At 40.1% G+C, this 26,794-nt stretch overlaps 1 protein-coding gene across 15 annotated transcripts in view; it reads left to right on the top strand.

The window, feature by feature from the left end:
• Positions 1 to 26,794, top strand: part of LOC133564596 (rap1 GTPase-activating protein 2-like) — a 314,916-nt gene that overhangs the window by 245,499 nt on the left and 42,623 nt on the right. For 13 of the 15 annotated variants that reach the window (XM_061919002.1, XM_061919001.1, XM_061918997.1 and 10 more), the window contains one exon: positions 3,930 to 3,965. In XM_061919002.1, coding sequence (XP_061774986.1) covers positions 3,930 to 3,965 — 36 coding nt within the window. Of the gene's footprint in view, positions 1 to 3,575; positions 3,813 to 3,929; positions 3,966 to 26,794 lie in introns of those variants that run through there. The other 2 variants (XM_061919008.1, XM_061919010.1) reach the window with 2 other exon arrangements.

The following is a 26,794-nucleotide window of genomic DNA, read 5'->3' as shown; positions in this document are numbered from 1 at the left end:
TTTTCCGCGAATGCCAATTAGGTCGCGTTGCGCCGGCGGACGCAGCGGGGCGGGGGTCTTTTAAACGGCTGAATTGTTGTGTGTTGACACGGATAAGGTTAGGTGTGATTTACCCTGGATAACATTATCCGGCCTAGTGTAAACTTGGATTTGGACCAACAGTTGGCTTGAACTTCGGTCATATCACCAATCAGCTGTCATCGGCGACATCATTTTTGGACCATGCAGTTCATGCCTGCCCAATTCATAACATCTACCCTGTGATAACGTTTATAGGTGACGGGAGCCGCGCTAGATTTATAGCTTTCATCCAAAGTAATTTCAGGTAACACTGGGTTTTATTAGTGCCCCTCAAAATGTAGTTATCTCCAGGTTTTTACTGCTGGAATCATTCAAACGGTTGTAAAACGCCTTAGAAGACTTTCCCTGTCTCTGGCAGCCCCCCTCACCCCCCTCAGTTCACGGGTATGACGTTTCTGAACTCCGGCGAGTAAAGTTGGGGCGGCATAGCTCTGTTGGTAGAGTGGCCGTGAGGGTTCCAGGTTCAATTCCCGCGTCCGCCATCCTACACTGCAAAAAGTCAATGTTCAAAAACAAGGGGAAAAAATACAAAAATAAGGGGTATTTTACTTGAACTAAGCAAAATTATCTGCCAATAGAGGAAGAAAATTTGGCTTGTCAAGACTTTCCAAAACAAGTAAAATTAGCTAACCTTAATGAATCCCAAAATACCTTTAAAAAAGTACATTTTCACAAATGTTTTATTTTTGTTTTTTTTTGTCCTGTCCAGCTTCTCAGGCAAATCATATAGTTGATGTAGATGCCCATATCGGCTGTTCAGATTTACTTTACAAAAGAGAAGTGTAGGATACTTAAATGATAAACGGGTTGTACTTGTATAGCGCTTTTCTACCTTCAAGGTACTCAAAGCGCTTTGACACTACTTCCACATTTACCCATTCACACACACATTCACACACTGATGGAGGGAGCTGCCATGCAAGGCGCTAACCAGCACCCATCAGGAGCAAGGGTGAAGTGTCTTGCTCAGGACACAACGGACGTGATGAGGTTGGTACTAGGTGGGGATCTAACCAGGGAACCTCTCCCACTGCGCCACGCCGTCCCATTCCGTCCCGATCTCTTGTTGCCTTATTTGAATTTGACTTTATTAAATGTATTTATATTATCATTTGGTGCAGCCGGGCCGGAGCAGGAGGGGATAGAAAGAGAAAAAAAGGAAGACAGAGGGGGAAATTGTGGGGATAAGAGAGGGATTAGACGGAGAGACAAAAACAATAGCAAAAACAACAAAAACAACAACAAAAATAGAACAACACCAGCACATACGATATGTACAAATATGATCGTAAAAGTGATAGCAAAGAAACAGTTAGTGAAATAAATAATAATATAGAAATTACAAAGGACATTTTTACAATTGTGGGGAGGTATAGCTCGGTTGGTAGAGTGGCCGTGCCAGCAACTTGAGGGTTGCAGGTTCGATTCCCGCTTCCGCCATCATAGTCACTGCCGTTGTGTCCTTGGGCAAGACACGTTACCCACGTGCTCTCAGTGCCACCCTCACTGGTTTAAATGTAACTTAGATATTGGGTTTCACTATGTATAGCGCTTTGAGTCACTAGAGAAAAGCGCTATATAAATATAATCCATAATCCATAATACAATATAACTGGAGGAATACAAATACCAATAGAAAAAGCACTATTGATTATGAGCAGTACCAATAGTTTACCTCTATTATCAACAATACAGTCGATCAAATGCAACAATACGTATACAAAATGATAACTAGAAAGATTAAAAAATAATAATAATAATAAATAAATAAATAAAAGGAATACCAAAAGATGGAGGGGAGGAGAAAGAGGCAACCTATATTAATCGTGTAGATTGAAGTGAAGTGAAGTGAATTATATTTATAAAGCGCTTTTCTCTAGTGACTCAAAGCGCTTTACATAGTGAAACCCAATATCTAAGTTACATTTAAACCCGTGTGGGTGGCACTGGGAGCAGGTGGGTAAAGTGTCTTGCCCAAGGACACAACGGCAGTGACTAGGATGGCGGAAGCGGGAATCGAACCTGCAACCCTCAAGTTGCTGGCACGGCTGCTCTACCAACCGAGCTATACCGCCCCACCATTGTTATAGTAACAATAGGTTAAGCTTTGTCAGTATGCCATGTGTTAGCCATTCTCACTAATAACAAGTGCACTTTTCTTGATAGAAAAAACAAATATGAGACGTTTTTTCTCAGTATGTTGAAAAATATTCTTAAAGTTATAATTTCAGCATAGCAGTGATTAAAAATCCCTCATTGACATAAACATTAGACGTTTATAAAAATGAAAAAAAAAGAACAATAGTGTCACAGTGGCTTACATTTGCATCGCATCTCATAAGCTTGACAACACACTGTGTCCAATATTTTCACAAAGATAAAATAAGTCATATTTTTGGTTCGCTTAATAGTTAAAACAAATGTACATTATTGCAATCAATTGATAAAACATTGTCCTTTACAATTATAAAAGTTTTTTTTTTTTTTAATGTACTACTCTTCTAGCATGTCAGCAGACTGGGGTAGATCCTGCTGAAATCCTATGTGTTGATTGAATACAGAATCATTTTGAATCGGAAAAATATCGTTTTTGTATCGAGAATCGCGTTGAATCGAAAAAATCGATTTATAATCGAATCGAGACCCCAAAAATCAATATTGAATCGAATTGTGGGACACCCAAAGATTCGCAGCCCTATTACTTAGATTTCAGTTTTTGCAGTGTAGTCACTGCCGTTGTGTCCTTGGGAAAAACACTTCACCCACCTGCTCCCAGTGCCACCCACACTGGTTTAAATGTAACTTAGATATTGGGTTTCACTATGTAAAGCGCGTTCAGTCACTAGAGAAAAGCGCTATATATAAATATACCGTATTTCCTTGAATTGCCGTAGGGCATATAGTATGCGCATGCCTTGAATTACTGCCGGGTCAAACTCGCTTCGCAAAATAATTAGCGCATGCTTAGTATTAACGCCTAGTCAAACTCGTGACGTCACAAGTGACACTTCCCCTGTCATCATTTTCAAAATGGAGGAGGCTGATTTCAATACCGTTAATTTGAAATCGCATAAAGGCAAGAAGATTAAGAGCTATTCAGTAGGATTTAAGGTCCAAGCTTACATCACACTAAAAAATTTACCACATGCCTTTGGTAAGTGCCGGAGTGAGAAAAGGTTTTAAAATAAGCGCATGCTTACTTTTACCGCATGCCTTTGGTAAGCGCAGGAGTGAGAAGAGGTTTTAAATTAATTAGCGCCCCGGCGGCAATTCAAAGAAATACGGTAAATATAATTCACTTCACTAAATTGGATGTTCAGGAATTGTTTCCGATAATACTGCCCTTTAAAGTGGGAAGGGTTTTTTTTTTTCTGTTGGTTCTTTTTTTGGTCCCCATGGTTTCACGTGCGCTTGCGTAACAGTCAATACTTCCTCCACACGTGTTGAAGCCTGCAGGCGAAGACACAAAGCATGCTGGCCATTTTCACCCTGGCAGCTTGTTTGTGTGACAAGGTGGCAACCCCAGGAGGAGGCCATGTAAATGCATTCAGGGACGCACATGTGTGTGTGTTTGTGTATGTGTGTGTGTGTGTGTGTGTGTTCCTCTTGGAGGAAGTTGCTGCTTATCAGAGTGCGTGCACACGGGTGTGAAAAAAGGGCGCTGCCCTCTTGACTGGCTTGTGCTAATACTGCAAGAACATAGTCAACTCCAGTTGCAGACTCAGTGCAGAGTAAGATGTTTACATTTAGAAATTACTGTTTGCGTTCGGTGTCAAGATACCAATCTCGTGTTTGATGGCGGGCTTTCGTCGTCGGTTTCTAACAATTCCCTTTTTTCTCTCTTTCAGTCCGCAGAGTTCTTCGATATGCTGGAGAGAATGCAGGTATGTAGTAATCATGCTTCTTTATTTTACTGGAGTGTTTTTATTTTGGCCTCTCACGGACTTGAAAACCATGCAAAGTGGACAAATGTTGCAGCACACTTAGGTCTTGACATTTAATTTCAAACACCTCACACTGCAGAAAGTCAGTGTTCAAAACAAGAAAAAAAATACAAAAAATAGGGGTATTTTATTTGAACTAAGTAATTTTTTCTGCAAATAGAACAAGAAAATTTGGCTTGTCAAGACTTTCCAAAACAAGTAAAATTAGCTAACCTCAATGAACCCAAAAATACCTTAAAATAAGTATATTCACACTAATAACAAGTGCACTTTTTGTGGTAGAAAAAAAAGAGACCTTTTTGCTCAATACGTGGAAAAATATTCTTAAATTAGGTAAATGCTAGTGCAATTATCTTGACATAATTATATGCGCTCGGCGTCATGATTTTTCGTGCATGCTTGAAGTAAATAATTATTACTTTAAAAAAGTAGTTTTATACAAAGCTTTGCAACAGTTGATATTCCAGTTTCAAGCATGTTTTACTCAATCTAAGTCATAAAATCTCAGCAACAAGCTGTAATATCTTACTGAGATACTTAAGGACCAAAACCCGTGAAACGAGTAAAACACAAACATAAAATCTGCATAGTGAGAAGAATTATCTTATCAAACAGAAAAAAAAGCAAACATCACCCTTTTTTAAGATATTTAATCTTACTTAGATTTCACTTTTTGCAGTGCATGCAATGGTAAGGACAACAATAGGATGAATATTTAAATGGGTATAACACCATTAAAAATATATTATCAATGTATTTATTTTTTTCATTCAAAGTCCAGGTAAAAAATACCAAATTTTTATTATTTTGACCCCTTAAAGGCCCATATATTTTTTTTCTTTATTTTATTTTTTCATTTATTTCAGGCAATGACATAAAAAAAAACAAAAATACAAGGTAAACCAGTGTTTTTCAACCACTGTGAGATAGTCTGGTGGGCCGTGAGGGATTAGCTAATTTCACCTTTTTGGGTTAAAAATATAATTTGCAAAGCAGTAATTATAGTCCGCAAATGATGTGTTTTTGTTGAGTGTCGGTGCTGTCTAGAGCGCGGCAGAGTAAACGTGTAATACTCTTCCATACCAGTAGGTGGCAGTAGGTAGCTAATTGCTATGTAGATGTCGGAAACAGCGGTAGGCAGCTTGCAGGTAAAAATGTATGTAATGCTTAAATCAAAAATAAACAAAAGGTCAGTGCCCATAATAAAAGGCATTGAAGCTTAGGGAAGGCTATGCAGAACGAAACTAAAACTGAACTGGCTACAAAGTAAACAAAAACAGAATGCTGGACGACAGCAAAGACTTACAGAGGAGCAAAGACTGTGTCCACAATGTACATCCGAACATGACATGACAATCAACAATGTCCCCACAAAGAAGGATAAAAACAACTGAAATATTATTGATTGCTAAAACAAAGCAGATGCGGAAAATATCGCTCAAAGGAAGACATGAAACTACTACAGGAAAATACCAACAAAAGAGAAAAAGCCACCAAAATTGGAGCGCAAGACCAGAACTAAAACACTATACACATGAAAACACCAAAAAACTCAAAATAAGTCACGGTGTGTAGTGACAAGTGGTGACAGTACACCTACTTTGAGACAAGAGCTATAATGATGCATGCTTGGTTATGCTTTAAAGTCATATCCAGCAATTGCTACAATGACTTTTTACTGTCTACTGAGTTCTGTTTTTTTTAATGATTTCTGCTGGTGGTGTGCCTCCGGATTTTTTCAACGCAAAAAATGTGTCTTGGCTCAAAAAAGGTTGGAAAACACTGAGGTGGAAAACACACAATATTATTCATAATATAATGCAAAAGGTAATGTACAGTATGTAAGCATGATTGTCCAGTTTTGCCTGAAAGCGAGTGTGAATACCCCAGTTCTCCATACAGTGATTAATACATTGAGTTTCACTGTTACTTTGTTCAAAGATTATAATGCAAATTTTATATAAAGTTGGCATTACCACATGTAACAATAATTATTAAACTGTAACAATAAGTTGTATCAACAATGTAGGAAGAATGAACAATACCAACAATGGTAATAGACAACATAGCAATAACGGTAAGGAAACATTGAGCACATGTTAACACTTTGAGACAGAGTACAACAGCAAATCAAATTAAAGACCTCATATCTATGTTTGAACCAGACCCGATGTTATAATAGTAATTTATTAAATGTTGCTGTTTTTTCTTTTTAAACAAAACATAAAATGGGTTATTTTCCATACAATAAATGTCAGCTGAACTTGAATAGACAGACCATCTTGGATTTGTGTTTGTTTCCTCAAGTTTCTGTATTTGTTCTTGTTAGTGCTCTTATTTTTCCTTCCGCTTCCTGTTTGTTTTATTTGCAACCACTTCTCTGGTCTGACTCCCTCACCTGGCTCTGATTGGCAATCAGGACACACTTGTCCCTGGATGCTAATCACAATTCTTTATATTCCGGCACCTTAATCATTGTTTTGCTTTGCTTGCCTTTGTGCGTTCCCTCGTTGAAGTGTTTATGCTTCCTGTGCACTTCCTTGCTGCACTATGTCTTTGTTGTTTGACATTAATTGTAATTTTACCTGTGCGACTTCGAGACCAACACTGACCGCAACATACACAGCAAAATTTGGGGATGTTCTATCAAGGTTTTTATGCTGTCAATTCCAAAACCGATCATCCATGAGCATACTTGCCAACCAATTTTCCTGGGAGACTCCCGAATTTCAGTGCCCTCCCGAAAATCTCCCGGGGCAACCATTCTCTGGAATTTCTCCCGATTTCTACCTGGACAACAATATTGGGGACGTGCCTTAAAGGCACTGCCTTTAGCGTCCTCTCTCCTAAAAAGAATACTATTGTATATGTCTCCGTTATCCATAGGTTTATCTATAACCCCATAAAGGAGCTATTTCTCATTGTGTGTTTATTCCAGCCGGCACGTTAATACACTGACACACAGCATCCGGATTCCAGTCATGCATTGTTTCAAAACGACGGCAAGTAGTAATGTCCAAAAACATAACAGAGACGAAGCAGAAGAACGAAGAAGAGACATGGCGATGACTATTAAGAAGAAGTATGCTTGCAAGTTCCAAAATGATTGGAGAAAAAAATTACCGTTCATCCAGGACAGCTCGAAGGGGAAGGGGTATGCTGCCTGCAAATTGTGTAAATCAGACTTTTCTATTGAACACGGTGGCCGAACGGATATACTCATTCATGAACGGACTGTTTGTATGTATATATATATATATATATATACATATATATATATATATATATATATATATATATATATATTACGGGTTGGGGAGGAGACCCTGCCCCAAGTGGAGGAGTTCAAGTACCTAGGAGTCTTGTTCACGAGTGAGGGAAGAGTGGATCGTGAGATCGACAGGCGGATCGGTGTGGCGTCTTCAGTAATGCGGACGTTGTATCGATCCGTTGTGGTGAAGAAGGAGCTGAGCCGGAAGGCAAAGCTCTCAATTTACCGGTCGATCTACGTTCCCATCCTCACCTATGGTCATGAGCTTTGAGTCATGACCGAAAGGATAAGATCACGGGTACAAGCGGCCGAAATGAGTTTCCTCCGCCGTGTGGCGAAGCTCTCCCTTAGAGATAGGGTGAGAAGCTCTGCCATCCGGGAGGAACTCAAAGTAAAGCCGCTGCTCCTCCACATCGAGAGGAGCCAGATGAGGTGGTTCGGGCATCTGGTCAGGATGCCACCCGAACGCCTCCCTAGGGATGTGTTTAGGGCACGTCCAGCTGGTAGGAGGCCACGGGGAAGACCCAGGACACGTTGGGAAGACTATGTCTCCCGGCTGGCCTGGGAACGCCTCGGGATCCCCCGGGAAGAGCTAGACGAAGTGGCCGGAGATAGGGCTTAGGCTGCTGCCCCCGGATAAGCGGAAGATGATGGATGGATGGATGGATGGATGGATGGATGGATGGATGGATGGATATATATATATATATATATATATATATATATATATATATATATATATATATATATATACATACTTACATACTTGACAATATACACACACCCCGCTATTTTGGTACCGGTAGTAAAATTATTTCGGTACTTATCTAAATAAAGGGGACCCCAAAAAAATTGCATTATTGACATTATTTTAACAAAAAATTTTAGGCTACATTAAACATATGTTTCTTATTGCAGTTAAGTCCTTAAGTAAAATAGTGAACAAACTAGACAACTTATCTTTTAGGAGTAAGTAAACAAACAAAGGCTCCTAATTAGTCTGCTGACGTATGCAGTAACATTTTTAAGGACAAGTGGTAGAAAATTAATTATTAATCTACTTGTTCATTTACTGTTAATATCTGCTTACTTTCTCTTTTAACATGTTATTTCTACACTACTGTTAAAATGGAATAATCACTTATTCTTCTGTTGTTTGATACTTTACAATAGTTTTCGGATGATACCACAAATTTGGGTATCAATCCGATACCAAGTCGTTACAGGATCATACATTGGTCATATCCAAAGTCCTCATGTGTCCAGGTACATATTTCCTGAGTTTATAAACATAATATATATTTTTTTTAAAACAAAAGATGTTGTGATGCCAAAAAATATCAGCGTAATTACAGTAGTATTGACTAGATACGTGCCTGTACTTGATATCATTACAGTGGATGTTATGTGTAGATCCACCAATGGCGTCTGTGTACATTTTGATGCCGATGAGCTAGGGTGTGTAGTGAAGCGTATTTAGCCATTCCTCGTCCTGCAGTGATAATGATACATGTAAAAAACGTACTTTATTTGTCGCCATGGAGACCAGGATTAGTGATGTAGAAGTAGCTAAAACACTGCCGATGGCGGATGGACATGAGTTGCTCGCCATGTCTTAAAGCATCTCTTCCTGAGGGCGTTTCAGTGTTATAACTTTACCTTTATCGTTATTTTTTAAGCCAAAATGCGTCTGTTCTCCCATTTCTGTCTGCACACTCTGTCTGCTTGTAAGTACTCCGTGATTGTGTGCCGCCGAACATGCTCGTCTGCTCGTAAACCAGCAATGTCACGTCGGGGGGTTGCGGGACCGGTACGTTTCAGAGACGGTATTGTACCAGATATGATTCATTAGTATCACGGTACTATATTAATACAGGTATACTGTACAACCCCAGTAGGAAGCATACAAAATCCTAAAAATGAGGGGGAAAAGACTCATATATGGGTGGAAATGGAGCAAAAATTCAAGACAGGTTACCTTCCAATCCATTGTTCTAATTGTAGTCCATTTTACCAGACTTCCAAATATGTTTGTCCATATATTGTATAGATCAGTGGTTCTCCAATGGGGGTACTTGAAGGTATGCCAAAGGGGTACGTGAGATTTTTAAAACATATTCTAAAAATAGCAACAATTCAAAAATCCTTTATAAATATATTTATTGAATAATACTTCAACAAAATATGAATCTAAGTTCATAAACTGTGAAAAGAAATGCCACAATGCAATATTCAGTGTTGACAGCTAGATTTTTTGTGGACATGTTCCATAAATATTGATGTTAAAGAGTTCTTTTATTGTGAAGAAATGTTTAGAATTAAGTTCATGAATCCAGATGGATCTCTATTACAATCCCCAAAAAGGGCACTTCAAGTTGATGATTACTTTAATGCAGGGGTAGGGAACCTAAGGCTCGGGAGCCAGATGTGGCTCTTTTGATGACTGCATCTGGCTCTCGGATAAATCTGAGCTGGCATTGCTTAACACGATAAGTAATGAATAAACCCACTTGTAATCCCAGTGTTAAAAATAATGTTCAAAATATAGAACATTCTCATGCATTTTTAATCCATCCATCAGTTTTCTACCGCACCTGTTCAAGAAGTTGCGTTAATGGTCAGAAGTTATTTATTTATTATTGGTTAGTGTGGGGCTTGCCCTCCTAGGGGTTCTGCAGACCACCAAGCATCGACAGGAGTGCCTGTTTCAGGGTTACAAGATTGTTTTATTTTTCTATAAGTCTCTCAGTTGCTTTCCAGCAATTGTCTTTTTCTCTTTCGTTTTCGCTCGTGCTCTGGTTCCAGCCCCAACTCCATCTCTCCTCCTGGCTGCTGCTTATAACAGAGCGACAGGTGATTAAATACAAGGCCCAGCTGGGCCGTCTACGCACCTGTCGCTTATTCAGATGCCGGTCCTGGCACATCCCAGTTCACTGCAGGCCGGCAGGCCACGCCTCCTCCACAGTTAGCTTCAGAATTATTATTACAAAGAATAAGAGACCTATTATACTCTAAAAATGTTGGTCTTACTTAAAAATGCACGCGTTTAGTTGTGTTCAGTGTTAAAAAAAATATTATATGGCTCTTACGGAAATACATTTTTAAATATTTGGCTTTTTTGGCTCTCTCAGCCAAAAATGTTCCTGACCCCTGCTTTAATGTGTAGAAATCTTTATTTATAATTTAATCACTTGTTTATTTTTCAACAAGTTTTTAGTTTTTTTGCATATTTTTTTTCCCAAATAGTTCAAGAAAGACCACTACAAATGAGCAATATTTTGCACTGTTATACAATTTATTAAATCAAAAACTGATGACATAGTGCTGTATTTTACTTATGTATCTCTGTTTTTTTTCAACCAAAAATGCTTTGCTCTGATTAGGGGGTATTTGAATTAAAAAAAATGTGCACAGTGGGTACATCACTGAAAAAAGGTTGAGAACCACTGGTTAGATCACCATTGCAGTTCATTCCTCAGTTCACCATAAATTCAATATGTGAGATGTCTGATTAACATACATAAGGATGAGACAGCCATTGTAGATTCAATTAGTGGATGTCAGCCAGATGGGCTCCGTCGCTTGCTCTTATTAGATAATAAGCATGCTGGAAGCTGAGGATGGCACGACTGGCATTACTCTCAGCATGGAATTGATTTTTTTTTTTCCCCTTTCTCTGACCTCTTTGTTCCCGCCACGGGCTTCCAAGGGCACATGCTCTGAGAAGTGTGAACACAGAAGCAGGGCCGGCAGGGGGGGTCTTTAAGAAAAAGAAAAAAAAAGAAAGGAGTAAAAGAGAAGAAAAGGTGGGAGGAGATGTGGAAAGCACATACAATTGTGAAGGAGAGTGGCACAAGTGGTGCAAAGGCTATCTTGAGGAGAGAGAAAATAATGTTTTGCAGGTTCTTTTGTGGTGAAGAAAATGTCTGAGGAGACCGCGAGGATGCATGAATTAGTCGCTGCAAATGTGCAAATGACGCCGGCGCGGTGTGCTAGTGGTTAGAGAGGGTTTGTGGGTTCGAATCTCGGTTTGGACGTCTCTGTGTGGCGTTTACGCAACATACAGTATATTCGGCTGATCGGAGTTTCCAAACCATGCATAGGTGTGAATGTGAGTGGTAATGTTTGTTTATTTGTGCCGTGTGATCTGGATTGCGGCCAGTCCAGGATGCACCCCGCCTCTCGCCTGAAGTCGGCTGGGACTGGCTCCAGCACACCCGTGGCCCTAATGAGGACAAGCCGTATGGAAAGTCATAAAATAATGGAAATATATTAGGAGGTGTAACGGTACACAAAAATTTCGGTTCGGTACGTACCTCGGTTTAGAGGTCACGGTTCGGTTCATTTTCAGTACAGTAAGAAAACAACAAAATATAATTTTGGGGGTTATTTATGTACCAAATTTGTAAACAATGGTTTTATCCTTTTAACATTGGGAACACTATAATAATTCTGATCACGTTAATCAACATTAAACTGCCTCAAATTGTTGCTCGGATTAAATAAAATGATAAAACGTTTCTTCTACATATAAAAAGTGCAACTGTTTCAAGTCAACTCATCATGTTTAGTTTATTACAGTATTTGGGAAGCCTGTAGTTGATTATTATTATGTAAATGTTATGTTTTTATCAACATGTGATAGCAGGGACCCTGCCATTCAAAGCTTTTCTGTCCGTAAAACACACACACAGACACACACACACACCGCAAAAATGAGCTAACGTTATGCTAAAATCTAATTAGCCTTCACCTCAAGCCAGAACTGCGAGCGAGCTGAGCTGCAGTTTAAGTTTCTAGAAGGTCAACAGGCTCATAGTGATGTTAGTAGTAGTTGACTGGGAGGTGTTTAGTATCATTTGGGGAGAGTGCGCTGCCTTACGCTCACCTGCTAAACACCTACCTGCTCGACGCTGAAGTATTTACTACATGCGCTCTGAATACGCACTGCTGATTGGCTGTTACCGCTATATATGTAACCAATCAGATGGTTGTGTGGATGGGACAATGCTGGGTGCTGAGACAGAGGCAGAAGAAGCAGAGCAGCTTGTTAAGACTTTAGGATAGAAACTCGTTCGGTGCACCCCCGTACCAAAACGGTTCTATACAAATACACGTACCGTTACACCCTTAAAATATATACATCCATCTATCCATCCATTTTCAACCGCTTGTTCCTTTTGGGGTGGCGGGGGGTGCCGGAGCCTCTCTCAGCTGCATTCGGGCGACAATATGAATATAATAATCTGCTAAACGGATGAGGCTGGAAATAAAAAACGGAAAATAAATGATTGTAATAATACAGCTGAGATAGGCTCCAGCACCCCCGGCCACCCCGAATGTGGAAAGCGGTAGAAGATTGATGGATGGATGGATGGATGGATGGATGGATAGTGTAACAATTATACTAATTTAAGAAGAAAGATCATTAACAAGCTGCAAAATAAACAAGCCATTTTACTCAAGGGATAATGCGCCACTCAAGTTGTCCCCAATCAGTTCTTCCTCCAGGATTGTCCACAAAGAATGGCAAAAAGACAAAAACAAAACAATTAAGAGTCTAATAACGATAATACAGTAATGGCAACCAGAAACACTTCGACCAGGCCTTATCTCCCGATAGTAAGGAATCGTTTTACAAATCCTGAATCCAGACGGGGATCCGGATCACCCCCAAAATCTAATCAGTTGGTCTCTAATCGCTCTCTTTGTCTCTGTGAGTGGAGGCAGGTCTACTAGCATCCACATATCTTAAAAATGTGTCCGAAGTCGAACTACTTATTCATGATCACATTTCTGACATTTGCTGGAGGTTTTATTTTAAGTCCACCCGTAACTTTACGAGCGACGTTGCTAACAGACAGACAAACAGACCCCTGTGACTCCATAACTTCCGAATTGAGGACGCATAACTTAATTTGCAATGTCCAAATTAGTGTTTGTTTTTTACGTCTGTCTCTTTCAAACGTGTCTGAAGAGAGTTCACTCTTTGGATGGGTCTCAGCAACCGGGCGTGTTGGTTTTATAGCAAATTTTTAAAAAACGAGTGAACCCTTTTGTCGGTCAATAATTTTATTTGTCTCTGTGGGGGGAGGCAGGGCCTCTAGCATACACACGTTGTGCAAATGATTTGGAACGCCCACAAAATCTAATCACTTGTTCCTTTTAACATTTTTTGGATGTTTCCTTCCATGAATTATCTGCCCATAACTTTTTTGAGTCACGTCGCTAACCAACTAACAGAAAAAACAACCCCTGCGATCACATGACCTCACGGCAGAGGTAATAGAACTATGGGATTTCTTCAGGACATATTATTAACATGGTGTGTATTTAAAAAAAAAAAAAAATGTCAGAGATACAGTAGCAGCTTTTGCGGAAACTTGCACCCCTAACAGAATAACAGAAAGTACAGTAATCACAATAAAACGTTTAATTTATGACAAAAAGCAAATGCAATCCTCTCACTGCTACCCATGAAAACATAAACAAATGTGTAAAAAAATATATACATACCATACAGTATAGATTTTTACAGCTCGCATTATGAGAAATTGACATTAGTCCTCAATATGTTAGATGCAGGGTTTCCTACAAGATTAAAAACAGAAAGAGTGTTATTTTCCCTTTTCTAAACTCATGTGTGTGTCTACATAATCTTGTCAAAACAGTTTTATGGTTAATGAGATACCAAAACCAGTTATTATATTACAATATTAAACAAATAAGCGTGTCACTTAATATTTTGCAACAATACAGTTTAAGTGTAATTTTAATATTTCTAACGGCAAAAAAATCAATACAAAAAAAAAATCAAGGCACTTTCTTCATCAGTAAAAATGCCTTGTGGCATGACTTAATGGACCTTTTTAAGCATTTTAGTCATCTGGACTTTTTCAGGGGACAAACAGTTTGTTTGTTTTAGTCAGCATCAAAGACCGAATTATAAGGATTTTATAAATGGGTAAATCGAAATATCAAGGTTTCACTGGAATATAACCAAGAAAAAGTTGCTCGACACTACAGTTTTTACAAGATGAACAGGGTAATCTATCTGTTACTATTTTTAGAAAGCCAATAGGAAGTATAATTTCAAAAGTCAAACTGGTTATGTTTACACATTAAGGAATCCGTTAGGTGGCAAATTGTCACTCCATTGTGGATGGAGTACGAAACTTGGGTCAGTGACTATGATGTGTGTCAGTCGATCTCAAGCCAGGCATTAAAAAATAGACATAAGAATGAGCAATCATCAATCATACCAAGACTTCACTTTCATCAGTTGTTTGACATTCTCGGCACCCGAGGATCTTGTGAGATGACGCTGGCTGCTGCAAGCTCATATTTAAGAAAAAAATCACTAACAGGGCGGACGCAGAGAAACACATTTTATTTCTAGAGACTCCGTACCTGCTGTCAAAACTCCCGACAGCACAGTTCCTGTCTTCACCATAAAAGACCTGTTTCATCCTGCCTGTACTAACAAAATAAGAGTCTCAGAAAGCTAGCGTGCACAAGCTAGCAAGCTACGGAGTTTGATGCCAATGTATTTCTCCCCCGCCCTCAACGACCGCTTTCTCACTTGCTTGCCCACCCGCACTCTCACTGACGTCACTCAACTGCTGCCAGACATTAAAGGGCCACACACATATGCTACTCTCATAACAAAGTGTTTAAAAACGAGTATGCAAGTTGGACAAATGAGATGCCAAATCCAACCACTTTCATGTGGTATTGGACAGAAAGGAGGACTTTTTTTTTCTTCCATTTGAAAATGCGGACGTTATCAGCACCACTGTCTAATTCCAATCAATGCAAGTCATCAGAATCAAATACACCAACTTATATTCTTGTCTTCATGAAAGAAAGGAATCTATGTGTGTTAAACATGCTTGTATTATCATTAAACACCATTAACTTGTTAACAAAAATGTCTCTTTCATAAATAAATAAATATAAATTATAAATACGAATGAGGTAGATCTCCTCGACTTGGTCAATTGAAAAGTAGCTCGCCTGCAGAAAAAGTGTGAGCGCCCCTGGGTTAAACTCTTAGGGCCCCAAGACCCCATAGAAGAGCCTCCACTGCCGGATGCACTTTAATGTTGTGCCCAGGACCCAAAATACACCCTTAATCAAACCCTTATCCAAACAAAGTCCGATCAGTCATTCGTTCTGTGACACAGCTCGCACATTAAAGAACTTGTATTGCAAAACACCAAAATGAATCAAAATTAAATTAATCGATGCTTGGCCCCCTCAAAACAGCACAATTGTTCCATGTAATGTGCCTATTTCAAATAAAAAAACATTTAGATACAAAATATTGTATGAAAACTACACATTAAAGCAGACCTGGGCAATTTAAGGCCCGGGAGCCACATGCGGCCCGTTGAGCTTTTCAATCGGGCCCGCCGGACATTCCCAGATAATTTTAGATGTTTAAGATGGAAAGTGTAGCTGCCATTATCATCAATCATCAATCAATGTTTATTTATATAGCCCTAAATCACAAATGTCTCGAAGGACTGTACAAACCATTACGACTACGACATCCTCGGAAGAACCCACAAAAGGGCAAGGAAAACTCACACCCAGTGGGCAGGGAGAATTCACATCCAGTGGGACGCCAGTGACAATGCTGACTATGAGAAACCTTGGAGAGGACCTCAGAAGGGGGCAACCCCCCCCCTTTCCCCCCCTCTGGGGGACCGAAAGCAATGGATGTCGAGCGGGTCTAACATGATACTGTGAAAGTTCAATCCATAGTGGCTCCAACACAGCTGCGAGAGTTCAGTTCAAAGCGGATCCAAGACAGCAGCTAGAGTCCCGTCCACAGGAAACCATCCCATTATGATGTGCAGTCATGTTTTCTAATGACTGGAAGTTTTCAACTATACTAAAGACTTCAATGCTTGGAATCTGCATCATATACTAGATACTTTGGTCATCTAATTAGTTACTATGGTCATCTAATTACTTACTATGGTCACTATGAGATATCTCAGATTGTAAGTGGGGGTTTTTTCACTGTTGCATTTTGGTTGCATTTCTGTTGATTGTAAAATATGTTGTCAATATTCAGTGTTTTATCATTCATAATTGATATTGTAAACCCGCATTCTTTATTTTCATGTACATTCTGGGTGTCTCATTCAATAAAAAAAAATGTCAAATTCCATTCCGTTTTTAGCTTTCAATCATTATTGTGAGTTTTTGTATTAGTGTTCCTAAAAATAGATATACCAGCCCCCATACACACTTGTTTATCTAAATCTGGCCCCCCGAGTAAAATAATTGCCCAGGCCTGCAATAGAGTGTACTACAGTATGTACTACAAACGGTCCACAGACACTTTAGATCAGGGGTGTCCTAACTTTTTCCACTATGGGCCGCAAAGTATGCCGGGGCCATTTTGATATTTTTCTTTTTCAAAAGCAATACAATAGTTGTTGTTTTTTTACCTTTATGGCTTTCTTTAAGTTTGGTCCCCGGTCTACAGAAGTGTGTCAGTCATAAATATGTTAGAAATAAGTCATAAATTATTATTTTTTTCATTTAACGCTTGAATCTTGAGATCAACTTCAGGTCTGTCTGTCGTTGTAACATTTTTTTGAATTTAGTTTTTTATGTTTATGGCCTTTATGTCGAAACCCTTATTTATATGGCAATTACACAAACTGTGCATCATTTTTCCTCCAAAACATTTCTAAGTGGAATATTTGACGTGAAGTAATTGAAACCCTAAATAGGTCAATAATTCATAACAATAAAAAAAAGGAAGAAGTGTTGAAAATAAGCTAAATGTGTATTTATCTTTTTTTACCTTTCAAAGCGCTTTAAGTACCTTGAAGGTAGAAAAGCGCTATACAAGTACAACCCATTTATCATTTATTTATTTACTTTTAACGCTTAAAGTCTGTAGTCTGATTTTATCATTTTTTTCATACTTTTTTGTTTGTTTGATGCCCGTTTTGTGAAAGAAAACTTTGTTCCGCACAAAATATGCAATATTATCCCCCCAAAATATTTTAAAGTGAAATTGTTCCAGTGAAGTAATTGGAGCCTTCAGCAGATCAATAACAGTCCACATGGCAGCTTTGTGTTATTAGTGTCAATACTGCAACTTTTTCTTGTTACGTGTCTCTGTTTACTCTTTTATTACACTCTTTTATGTTTAAAATTTTTATCATAGTATTTTTTAGAATGGACGGGGGCCATTAACAAATTAGCTGGGGGCCACACTTTGGACTCGCCTGCTCTCGATGTTTTCATTCATACAGATCATCGTAATCTTAAGGCAGGGGTCGGCAACCCAAAACATTGAAAGAGCCGTATTGGACAAAAAATATTTTTAAAAAGTATCTGTCTGGTGCCGCAAAAAATGAAAAGCCTTATATAAGTCCTATAATGAAGGCAGCACATGACGTAAGTGTCTCTGGTAACTATAATAGCCTACTATCAAAATGACTATGTGTCGCAGGCTGAAGAAAATCTTTGTTGAAATGTAAGATTTATTCTACATATTTTTTACAACATTAGAAACCATTGGTAGATCAGAGGCTACTTAGAAGGTGAGATAACTCCTGGAAATTACTGGCTTTTAATGGCCAAATGTATAGATATGTGTGTCTTCTTTCAACAGATTTATTACAATCTTTGGCAAGCTAGGTAATGTTTGCTGTGGTCTGGAACAACATGGCACACAAACAAATATCTGAAATGCAACCAATATTACATAGAGATAATGTGTCATGAGACATGCAAAACTAAATTATATACAAAGAGGATACAGGTAAAGGAAATTAAATAAGCTCAAATATACCTACAAATGAGGCATAATGATGCAATATGTACATACAACTAGCCTAAATGGCCTAATTAGCACTCCAACAATTCAATAACATCAACAAAACGCACCTTAGTGCGATCGCGCACAGCATGAAACTTTTGGTGGACAAAATGAGACAAAGAAGGAATGGAATAATTTTTTAAGTTTAAGTAGCAATGATTGTCACACACACACTAGGTGTGGCAAACTTATTCTCTGCATTTGACCCATCACCCTTGATCACCCCCTGGGAGGTGAGGGGAGCAGTGAGCAGCACATGTAAACAAACTGTTGCGTCGCAGTCCACACTATGGTGAGTTCAAGAACCCCCGAAATTAGTAGGACAAAACGATGTTCACCAAATACTCTCATCAGTGCAGCATACACACAAACATATTAAACAGTGGGCTTTCTAACAATTGGAAGGTGTGTGTCATGTTTGTCCTCAAATAAAAAAACATTTTCCACATTGGGAAAGTCGCTTCCTCGCAGCTTCACTGTAGACACGGTACAAGAGCCAAGCGTGCAGGTTTAACAAAGTTTTAATGTTTTTCACAAGATCCTTCCAAAATGTCTTTCAGCATGTCGTGACCTTGCCGTCACTCCCAATCCTCTCTCTTGCGCTGCTCCCGGCCGCATACTGTTAAAGACAACAGATTATTATATTAACACGTACCACCTATGAAATCCAAACACCTGCCAGCTGTGTCTCGCTGTCAGCACATTATCCGCCCTTGCCCGCTTGGTCCTCAGTCCCATAGACAGCGGCGGTGACTTTTGCTCCTGCAGGCGCGCTGATCGCACTTTCCCTCCACACCCATCTTTTTCCATTATCAATGTGTTTATTTTTTGATGCTTCTGGAGTCACTAGGGTGGCGCTAGGGCGGCTAGAGAGCAGCAGGTTGCTGACTTTAGTCTTAAGGCATTTAATTGACTCTTCAGCTAGTCTTGGAAGACATTTTAAGTGGTCAGACGAATGTATTTTTTTTTCTACATCTGACCAATCTAAATCTCTGAGCGTGAACTGATGAAACCTGCTCGGTTGATAGGCGAAACGTCACCAAATTGGCATGATAACTTGGTGGTTACGACAAACTGAACAGTCCAGTGGAGATCGATTGAATGCTCTGAACAACTACAGTAGTTTAATAAAACAATGTAATCATAATGTCCACTGTTTACTTTGAACAGTGGATTAGTGGACTTCTACGGTATCTCCCATCAAATACACCATCAGCAGCTTCTCAATATTTTCATGGATAAATAATTTGCGTTTAGAAATGTTGCTATACTTGGCTGGAGTTATCGACTCATTCTGCATGGTGCAGACTTGGGTTGCCCTTATACCAATATTTTGCTACCGGTGCCAAAATGTATTTCAACACTATTCAGAATAAAGACCTGCTCGGTGGTTAGAGTGTCCGTCCTGAGACTGGAAGGTCATGAGTTCAAACCCCAAACCGAGGCATGCCAAAGACTATAAAAAATGGGACCCATTGCCTCCCTGCTTGGCACTGAGTATCAAGGGTTGGAATTGGGTGGTTGAATCATCAAATGTTTCCCAAGCGCGGCCCCCCGCTGCTGCTCCCTGCTCCCCTCACCTCCCAGGGGGTGAACATGAGGATGCATCTAATGCAAAATGATCATTTCACCACACCTAGTGTGTGTGCGACTATTGTTGGGACTTTACTTTTAAAGGGGAACACATTTTAACCAAAATTCTTACGATGCCTTAATCCTATGGTTCTTACTGCAATTCAAAGAACATTTATAGAAAATTTTAATTAAAAGACATTAAACACCATCCATCCATCCATCCATCCATCCATCTTCTTCCGCTTATCCGAGGTCGGGTCGCGGGGGTAGCAGCCTAAGCAGGGAAGCCCAGACTTCCCTCTCCCCAGCCACTTTGTCTAGCTCTTCCCGGGGGATCCCGAGGCATTCCCAGGCCAGCCGGGAGACATAGTCTTCCCAACGTGTCCTGGGTCTTCCCCGTGGCCTCCTACTGGTTGGACGTGCCCTAAACACCTACCTCGGGAGGCGTTCGGGTGGAATCCTGACCAGATGCCCGAACCACCTCATCTGGCTCCTCTCGATGTGGAGGAGCAGGGGCTTTACTTTGAGTTCCTCCCGGATGACAGAGCTTCTCACCCTATCTCTTAGGGAGAGCCCCGCCACACGGCGGAGGAAACTCATTTCGGCCGCTTGTACCCGTGATCTTATCCTTTCGGTCATGACCCAAAGCTCAGGACCATAGGTGAGGATGGGAACGTAGATCGACCAGTAAATTGAGAGCTTTGCCTTCCGGCTCAGCTACTTCTTCACCACAACGGATCGGTACAACGTTCCGATTACTATTCCGATTTCAAATTTCTAGGAGCAGTCAAGGCGTTGAGGGGTTCCGGTTTGGTGGCCGCGGGATCAGGTCTCTGCTTTTTGTAGATGATGTGGTCCTGATAGCTTCATCTGGCCGGGATCTTCAGCTCTCACTGGATCGGTTCGCAGCCGTGTGTGAAGCGGCCGGAATGAGAATCAGCACCTCCAAATCCGAGTCCATGGTTCTCTCCCGGAAAAGGGTGGAGTGCCATCACCGGGTTGGGGAAGAGACCCTGCCCCAAGTGGAGGAGTTCAAGTACCTAATATTCTTGTTCACGAGTGGGGGAAGAGTGGATCGTGAGATCGACAGGCGGATTGGTGCGGCGTCTTCAGTAATGGCATTAAACACATTGGGCTTTTTTTGTTGTAGTTCCAGAACAATTTACAACTCTATATTAGGTTAGAATAAAATAGAAAGCTTCATTGACCACTGTATATGTATGTTGCTCTATATATGTAATGCCACAACCTAGTAATGAACAATTCATTTGCGAGATATCAAATATTAAGGGGATTATTATCATTTAATTAATGCAACCCACTATTGTATTGTTTCTTTTTGGGCTGATTGGTGAATTTATATTTTAGTGTGTCCTATTTGAACCATCAATCAATCAATCAATGTTTATTTATATAGCCCCAAATCACAAATGTCTCAAAGGACTGCACAAATCATTACGACTTCAACATCCTCGGAAGAACCCACAAAAGGGCAAGGAAAACTCACACCCAGTGGGCAGGGAGAATTCACATCCAGTGGGACGCCAGTGACAATGCTGACTATGAGAAACCTTGGAGAGGACCTCAGATGTGGGCAACCCCCCCCCCTCTAGGGGACCGAAAGCAATGGATGTCGAGCAGGTCTAACATGATACTGTGAAAGTTCAATCCATAGTGGCTCCAACACAGCCGCGAGAGTTCAGTTCAAGCAGATCCAAGACAACAGCGAGAGTCCCGTTCACAGGAGACCATCTCAACTGTAATCTTTTAATGCTAGACATGGGGAGACCCGAAAATAGTACGTTACAGTAATCGAGACGAGACGTAACAAACGCATGGATAATGATCTCGGCGTCTTTAGTGGACAAAATGGGGCGAATTTTAGCGATATTACGGAGATGAAAGTAGTCAGGCGAACAGTAGTAGTTGTTTGCCTGACTGCCTCCAAACCTCAATGCTAAAACTATGAGCACATCACCGAGATATTTTGGACCCATAATTGGTGGACGAGAGCTGGTCAGGGCAGCCGAGTGATGAAAGAATCTCCCACAGCAAGAACTGTGGTCCCTCATCCATCTTCTCTGAACCTCAGCTTGCATCGATCTGCTCTCTTGAGCTCTGCCGCCTACACCTCGGCGTTGGGAACTGAGTGTTCAAAGTCCTTTTCGATGTTGTAATAGGTGGCGCTGATGAAGGTCATCTCTTCTCATTTCTTTTTATATATATATATATATATATATATATATATATATATATATTTTTTTTTTTCTCCCCTTTCCACATTTTCTTTGTCCTCTTTGTCTCTGTCTGAGACAGAAAATTGAATCCCTTAAGAGCACCTTTTGTGATCAGTATTCCCATTGTCGACAATGACTCCCCCAGTGACTGTAACAGCTGCTCCGTCAATATGCACAGACACTCCATCACCGACCTGCAGGATATTGAAGTTACAGCATGGCCCTCGCTGAAGTGAAGTGCATGTTGCATTTTTAGCAGTACTCAATTTAGGCTTCTCGGGACAAAATGTTACTCTCAGCATCCTGCGAGATTAGCATTGTTGTGTATTTGTCTATAAGCATGAATCTTATCATACATTTAACATAGACCACCAAAACATTCCACTATCTTCTTTTTTAAAAATGTTATTCTGATGCCCCTATAACAGGGGTCAGCAACCCGCGGCTCTTTAGCGCCGCCCTAGTGGCTCGCTGGAGCTTTTTCAAAAATATATGAAAAATGGAAATGAGGGGAAAAAAACATATTTTTTGTTTTAATTTGGTTTCTGTAGGAGGACAAAAATGACACAAATCTTCCCTACTTGCCATAAAGCACACTTTTTATATTAAACATGCTTCACTGATTCGAGTATTTGGTGAGCGCTGTTTTGTCCTACTAAATTTGGCGGTCCTTGAACTCACCCTAGTTTGTTTACATGCATAACTTTCTCCGACTTTCTAAGACGTGATTTATGCCACTTCTTTTTCTGTCTCATTTTGTCCACCAAACTTACACCGTTGTGCATAAATGCACAAAGGTGAGTTTTGTTGATGTTATTGACTTATGCGGAGTGTGCTAATCAGACATATTTGGTCACAGCATGGCTGTATGCTAATTGATGCTAACATGCTATTTAGGCTAGCTATATGTACATATTGCATCACTATGCCTCATTTGTAATAATACCAATAATAATAATGGATTAGATTTATATCACGCTTTTCTATTGTTAGATACTCAAAGCGCTCATAGTGAAGTGGGAACCCATCATTCATTCACACTCAGTGGTGGTAAGCTACATCTGTAGCCGCAGCTGCCCTGGGGTAGACTGACGGAAGCGTGGCTGCCAGTTTGCGCCTACGGCCCCTCCGACCACCACCAATCATTCATTCATCATTCATTCACCAGTGTGAGCGGCACCGGGGGCAAAGGGCGAAGTGTCCTGCCCAAGGACACAACGGCAGCGATTTGGATGTCAATAGGTGGGAAGCGAACCTGCAACCCTCAAGTTTCTGGCACGGCCGCTCTACCCACTACGCCATACCGCCCCCAAAAATGGGGGCTATATTTGTGTAATGATCCGCCGCCCAGATCATACATTTATTTTGGTTTTTGAGTCGTTTTGTGTTTTTTCGATTGTTTTGGACTCTTGCTGTTCCTAGTTTTTGCAGGGGCGGTATAGCTCGGTTGGTAGAGCGGCCGTGTCAGCAACTTGAGGGTTGCAGGTTCAATCCCTGCTTCCGCCATCCTAGTCACTGCCGTTGTGTCCTTGGGCAAGACACTTTACCCACCTGCTCCCAGTGCCACCCACACTGGTTTAAATGGAACTTAGATATTGGGTTTCACTATGTAAAGCGCTTTGAGTCACTAGAGAAAAGCGCTATATAAATATAATTCACACTTCACACTTCCTGATTTATCTGGTTACCATAAGTTTCGTATTTGTTCCACCTGCTACTTTCGGTTAACGCGCACCTGTGTTTTGATTACTGCCTGTATTTAAGCCTGCCAGCTACTTCAGTTCAGCCTGTAACTTTTGTTTGCTATAGGCAACATTACGTGGGTATCTTCTATGTCTGTACTTGTGCTAAGTTTCACCTTAGCTTCTCGTGCGCTCAGCACATCATTTTTGGACTCTTGACTGACTGCTAAGTTTAGCGTTAGCTTCCCGTGCGTAGGCACGCACTTTCGTTTGCCTTTTTGTACCAGTGTCATCTTATTTTTGTACATTAAATCGAGCATTAACTGCTATTCCTGTCTGGCTGGTCCATATTGCATCTTGGGGTGACTAAACGTGCATCACCATGCACGCTCCACGTGACAATTTGAGCTCATTTGGTTTCCTTTAAGTCCTCATAATTCAATTTATATCTAATGACACACGATTTGTATGTAATATAGCTTTGAATTTTTTGCGGCTCCAGGCAGATTGTTTTTTGTATTTTTGGTCCAATATGGCTCTTTCAACATTTTGGGTTGCCGACCCCTGCCCTACAAACTACCGTATGTTTCAGACTACCTCTTAAAATCCTTTGATTTTCAACAGTGCGCATTAAATGTGTATTAATTCTGGTTGTGCATATTTTGATTGCGGTACAAGTATAACCCATGTACCATATCTAATGACAGGTGTGACCCGTAGATGGCAGTCACACATAAGAGATATTTGTGGACTGCAGGTTGACGCCTGTTCTATAAATGACGCTAGCAAGTACAGTCCTGAGTAGTCCTGGGTTCAATCCCGAGCTCGGGATCTTTCTATGTGGAGTTTGGATGTTCTCCCCTTGACTGCGTGGGTTCCCTCCGGTTACTCCGGCTTCCTTCCACTTCCAAAGACATGCACCTGGGGATAGGTTGATTGGCAACACTAAATTGTCCCTAGTGTGTGAATGTGAGTGTGAATGTTGTCTGTCTATCTGTGTTGGCCCTGCGATGAGGTGGCGACTTGTCCAGGGTGTACCCTGCCTTCCGCCCGATTGTAGCTGAGATAGGCGCCAGCGCCCCCCCGCGACCCCCAAAAAAAGGTAATAAGCGGTAGAAAATGGATGGATGGATAATGTGTCATGAGACATGCAAAACTAAATGTTATACAAAGAAAATAAAAGAAAAGGATATCAAATGAGCTCAAATATAGCTACAAACGAGGCATAACGATGCAATATGTACAAACATCGAGTCTTAATGGCATGATAGCACTGATTAGCTTGCAGTCAGGCACTGACCAAATATGCCTGATTAGCACTCCAACAAGTCAATAACATCAACAAAAGGTACCTTTTTGCATTCACGCACAGCATAAAACATTTGGTGGACAAAATGGGGAAAAAAAAAAAGGAGTGGACGCTTTTACATGTAAACAAACTGTTGCGTCACAGTCCACACTGTGGTGAGTTCAAGAACCGCCAAAATTAGTAGGACAAAACGATGTTCACCAAATACTCTCATCAGTGAAGCATACACGCAAACATATTAAACAGTGGCTTACTAATAAGTGGGAAGGTTTGTGTCATGTTTGCCCTCAAACAAAACCAAAAAAATTTATTTAGTTTTTCCCTTTTTAAAAATGTTCCAGGGACTTACTACGGTGGCACTAAAGAGCTGTGGGTAGCTGACCCCCACTTTAGGTCAATAATTGCAGCAAGATAACCCTTACATTATTAGACAAAAATACTTTGTGTCATTTTTACATGACATCTTGCACTTTGGCTATGGATTTATTTTACACTGTGGTTATATACTTTGTGGAATATAGTAAAACCATTCATCTCTCAGTAATGTACATGTCTTTGTTTACAAGTTTTTTTATTTCTAGATTATAAAAATGAGTTAAATCAAGTCCCGGACTCAACGTGTACAGCAGATCAAAAGCGAAAATTGCTTGACAAGTCGACTATTACCATAACCAATAGTTGCAGCACTACTGCACAAAGTACAATTTTTCTGTCAAAATTGAACCAACAATTACTTTCAAACTGAACAAGGTGAACTTTTTCATTGAGACACATTATTTTCAGGTTTTCGCGGGCTACGTAAAATGATGAGGTGGGCCGCGATAAACTATGTGGCGAGCCAGATCTGTTTGACACCCGTGTTCTAACATCTTGTCAATAACAATGTTTTGGGTTCGTTGTTTTTTTTTTTTTTTGTAAAAGTCTACGCTACATTGGTGTGGGAATGGTTAATAAGATAATAAAATATTGGTAACACTTTAGAATAGGGAACATATTCTAAGTAACAAAGACTTAATTTAGAGTTATTTGGACACTAGGGGAACATATAAGGGTCAGGGATACAAATAAGCGACAATGCTGAGGTTATTGAAGGAAGACTCTTCGTTGTATAATAAGGCAATGCAGAATAAGGCATTAATAAGTACTTAACAATGACTCATTAAGAGCCAATATGTTATTAATTTGCATGTTACTGTCCACATGCGTGGACAGCACCTTTTAGCTCTTATTTCCAAAAGTTTGTACACTACTGAATTGGGGTCTTATGCCATATGGACACTTATACTGCCATCTGCTGGTGTCAGAGGAGTATTACATAAAATGGAATTTGGGGAAAAAAAGTGTAAAAATAAAAATTAGCATGTCACACTACACATGAAGTATCGTATTTTTCGGAGTATAAGTCGCACCTGCCGAAAATGCTTAATAAAGAAGGAGAAAAACATTTATAAGTCGCACTGTAGTATAGGCGCATTTTTGGCGGAAATGTATTTGATAAAACCCAACACCAAGAATAGACATTTGAAAGGCAATTTAAAATAAATAAAGAATAGTGAACAACAGGCTGAATAAGTGTACATTATATGACGCATAAATAACCAAATGAGAAGGTCCCTGGTATGTTAACGTAACATATTATGGTAAGAGTCATTCAAATAACTATAACATATAGAACATGCTATACGTTTACCAAACAATCTGTCACTCCTAATCGCTAAATCCCATGAAATCTTATACGTCTACTCTCTTATGTGAATGAGCTAAATAATATTATTAATCATATTTATTAATAATTTCACATAGAAGTTGCTCCCGAGTATAAGTCGCACCCCTGGCCAAACTA

The sequence above is a fragment of the Nerophis ophidion genome, linkage group LG13 (assembly GCF_033978795.1).
Source record: "Nerophis ophidion isolate RoL-2023_Sa linkage group LG13, RoL_Noph_v1.0, whole genome shotgun sequence".
Lineage (NCBI taxonomy): Eukaryota > Metazoa > Chordata > Actinopteri > Syngnathiformes > Syngnathidae > Nerophis > Nerophis ophidion.
Note: the sequence above shows the minus strand (reverse complement) of the source record. Positions and strands in the feature narration are given on the sequence as shown.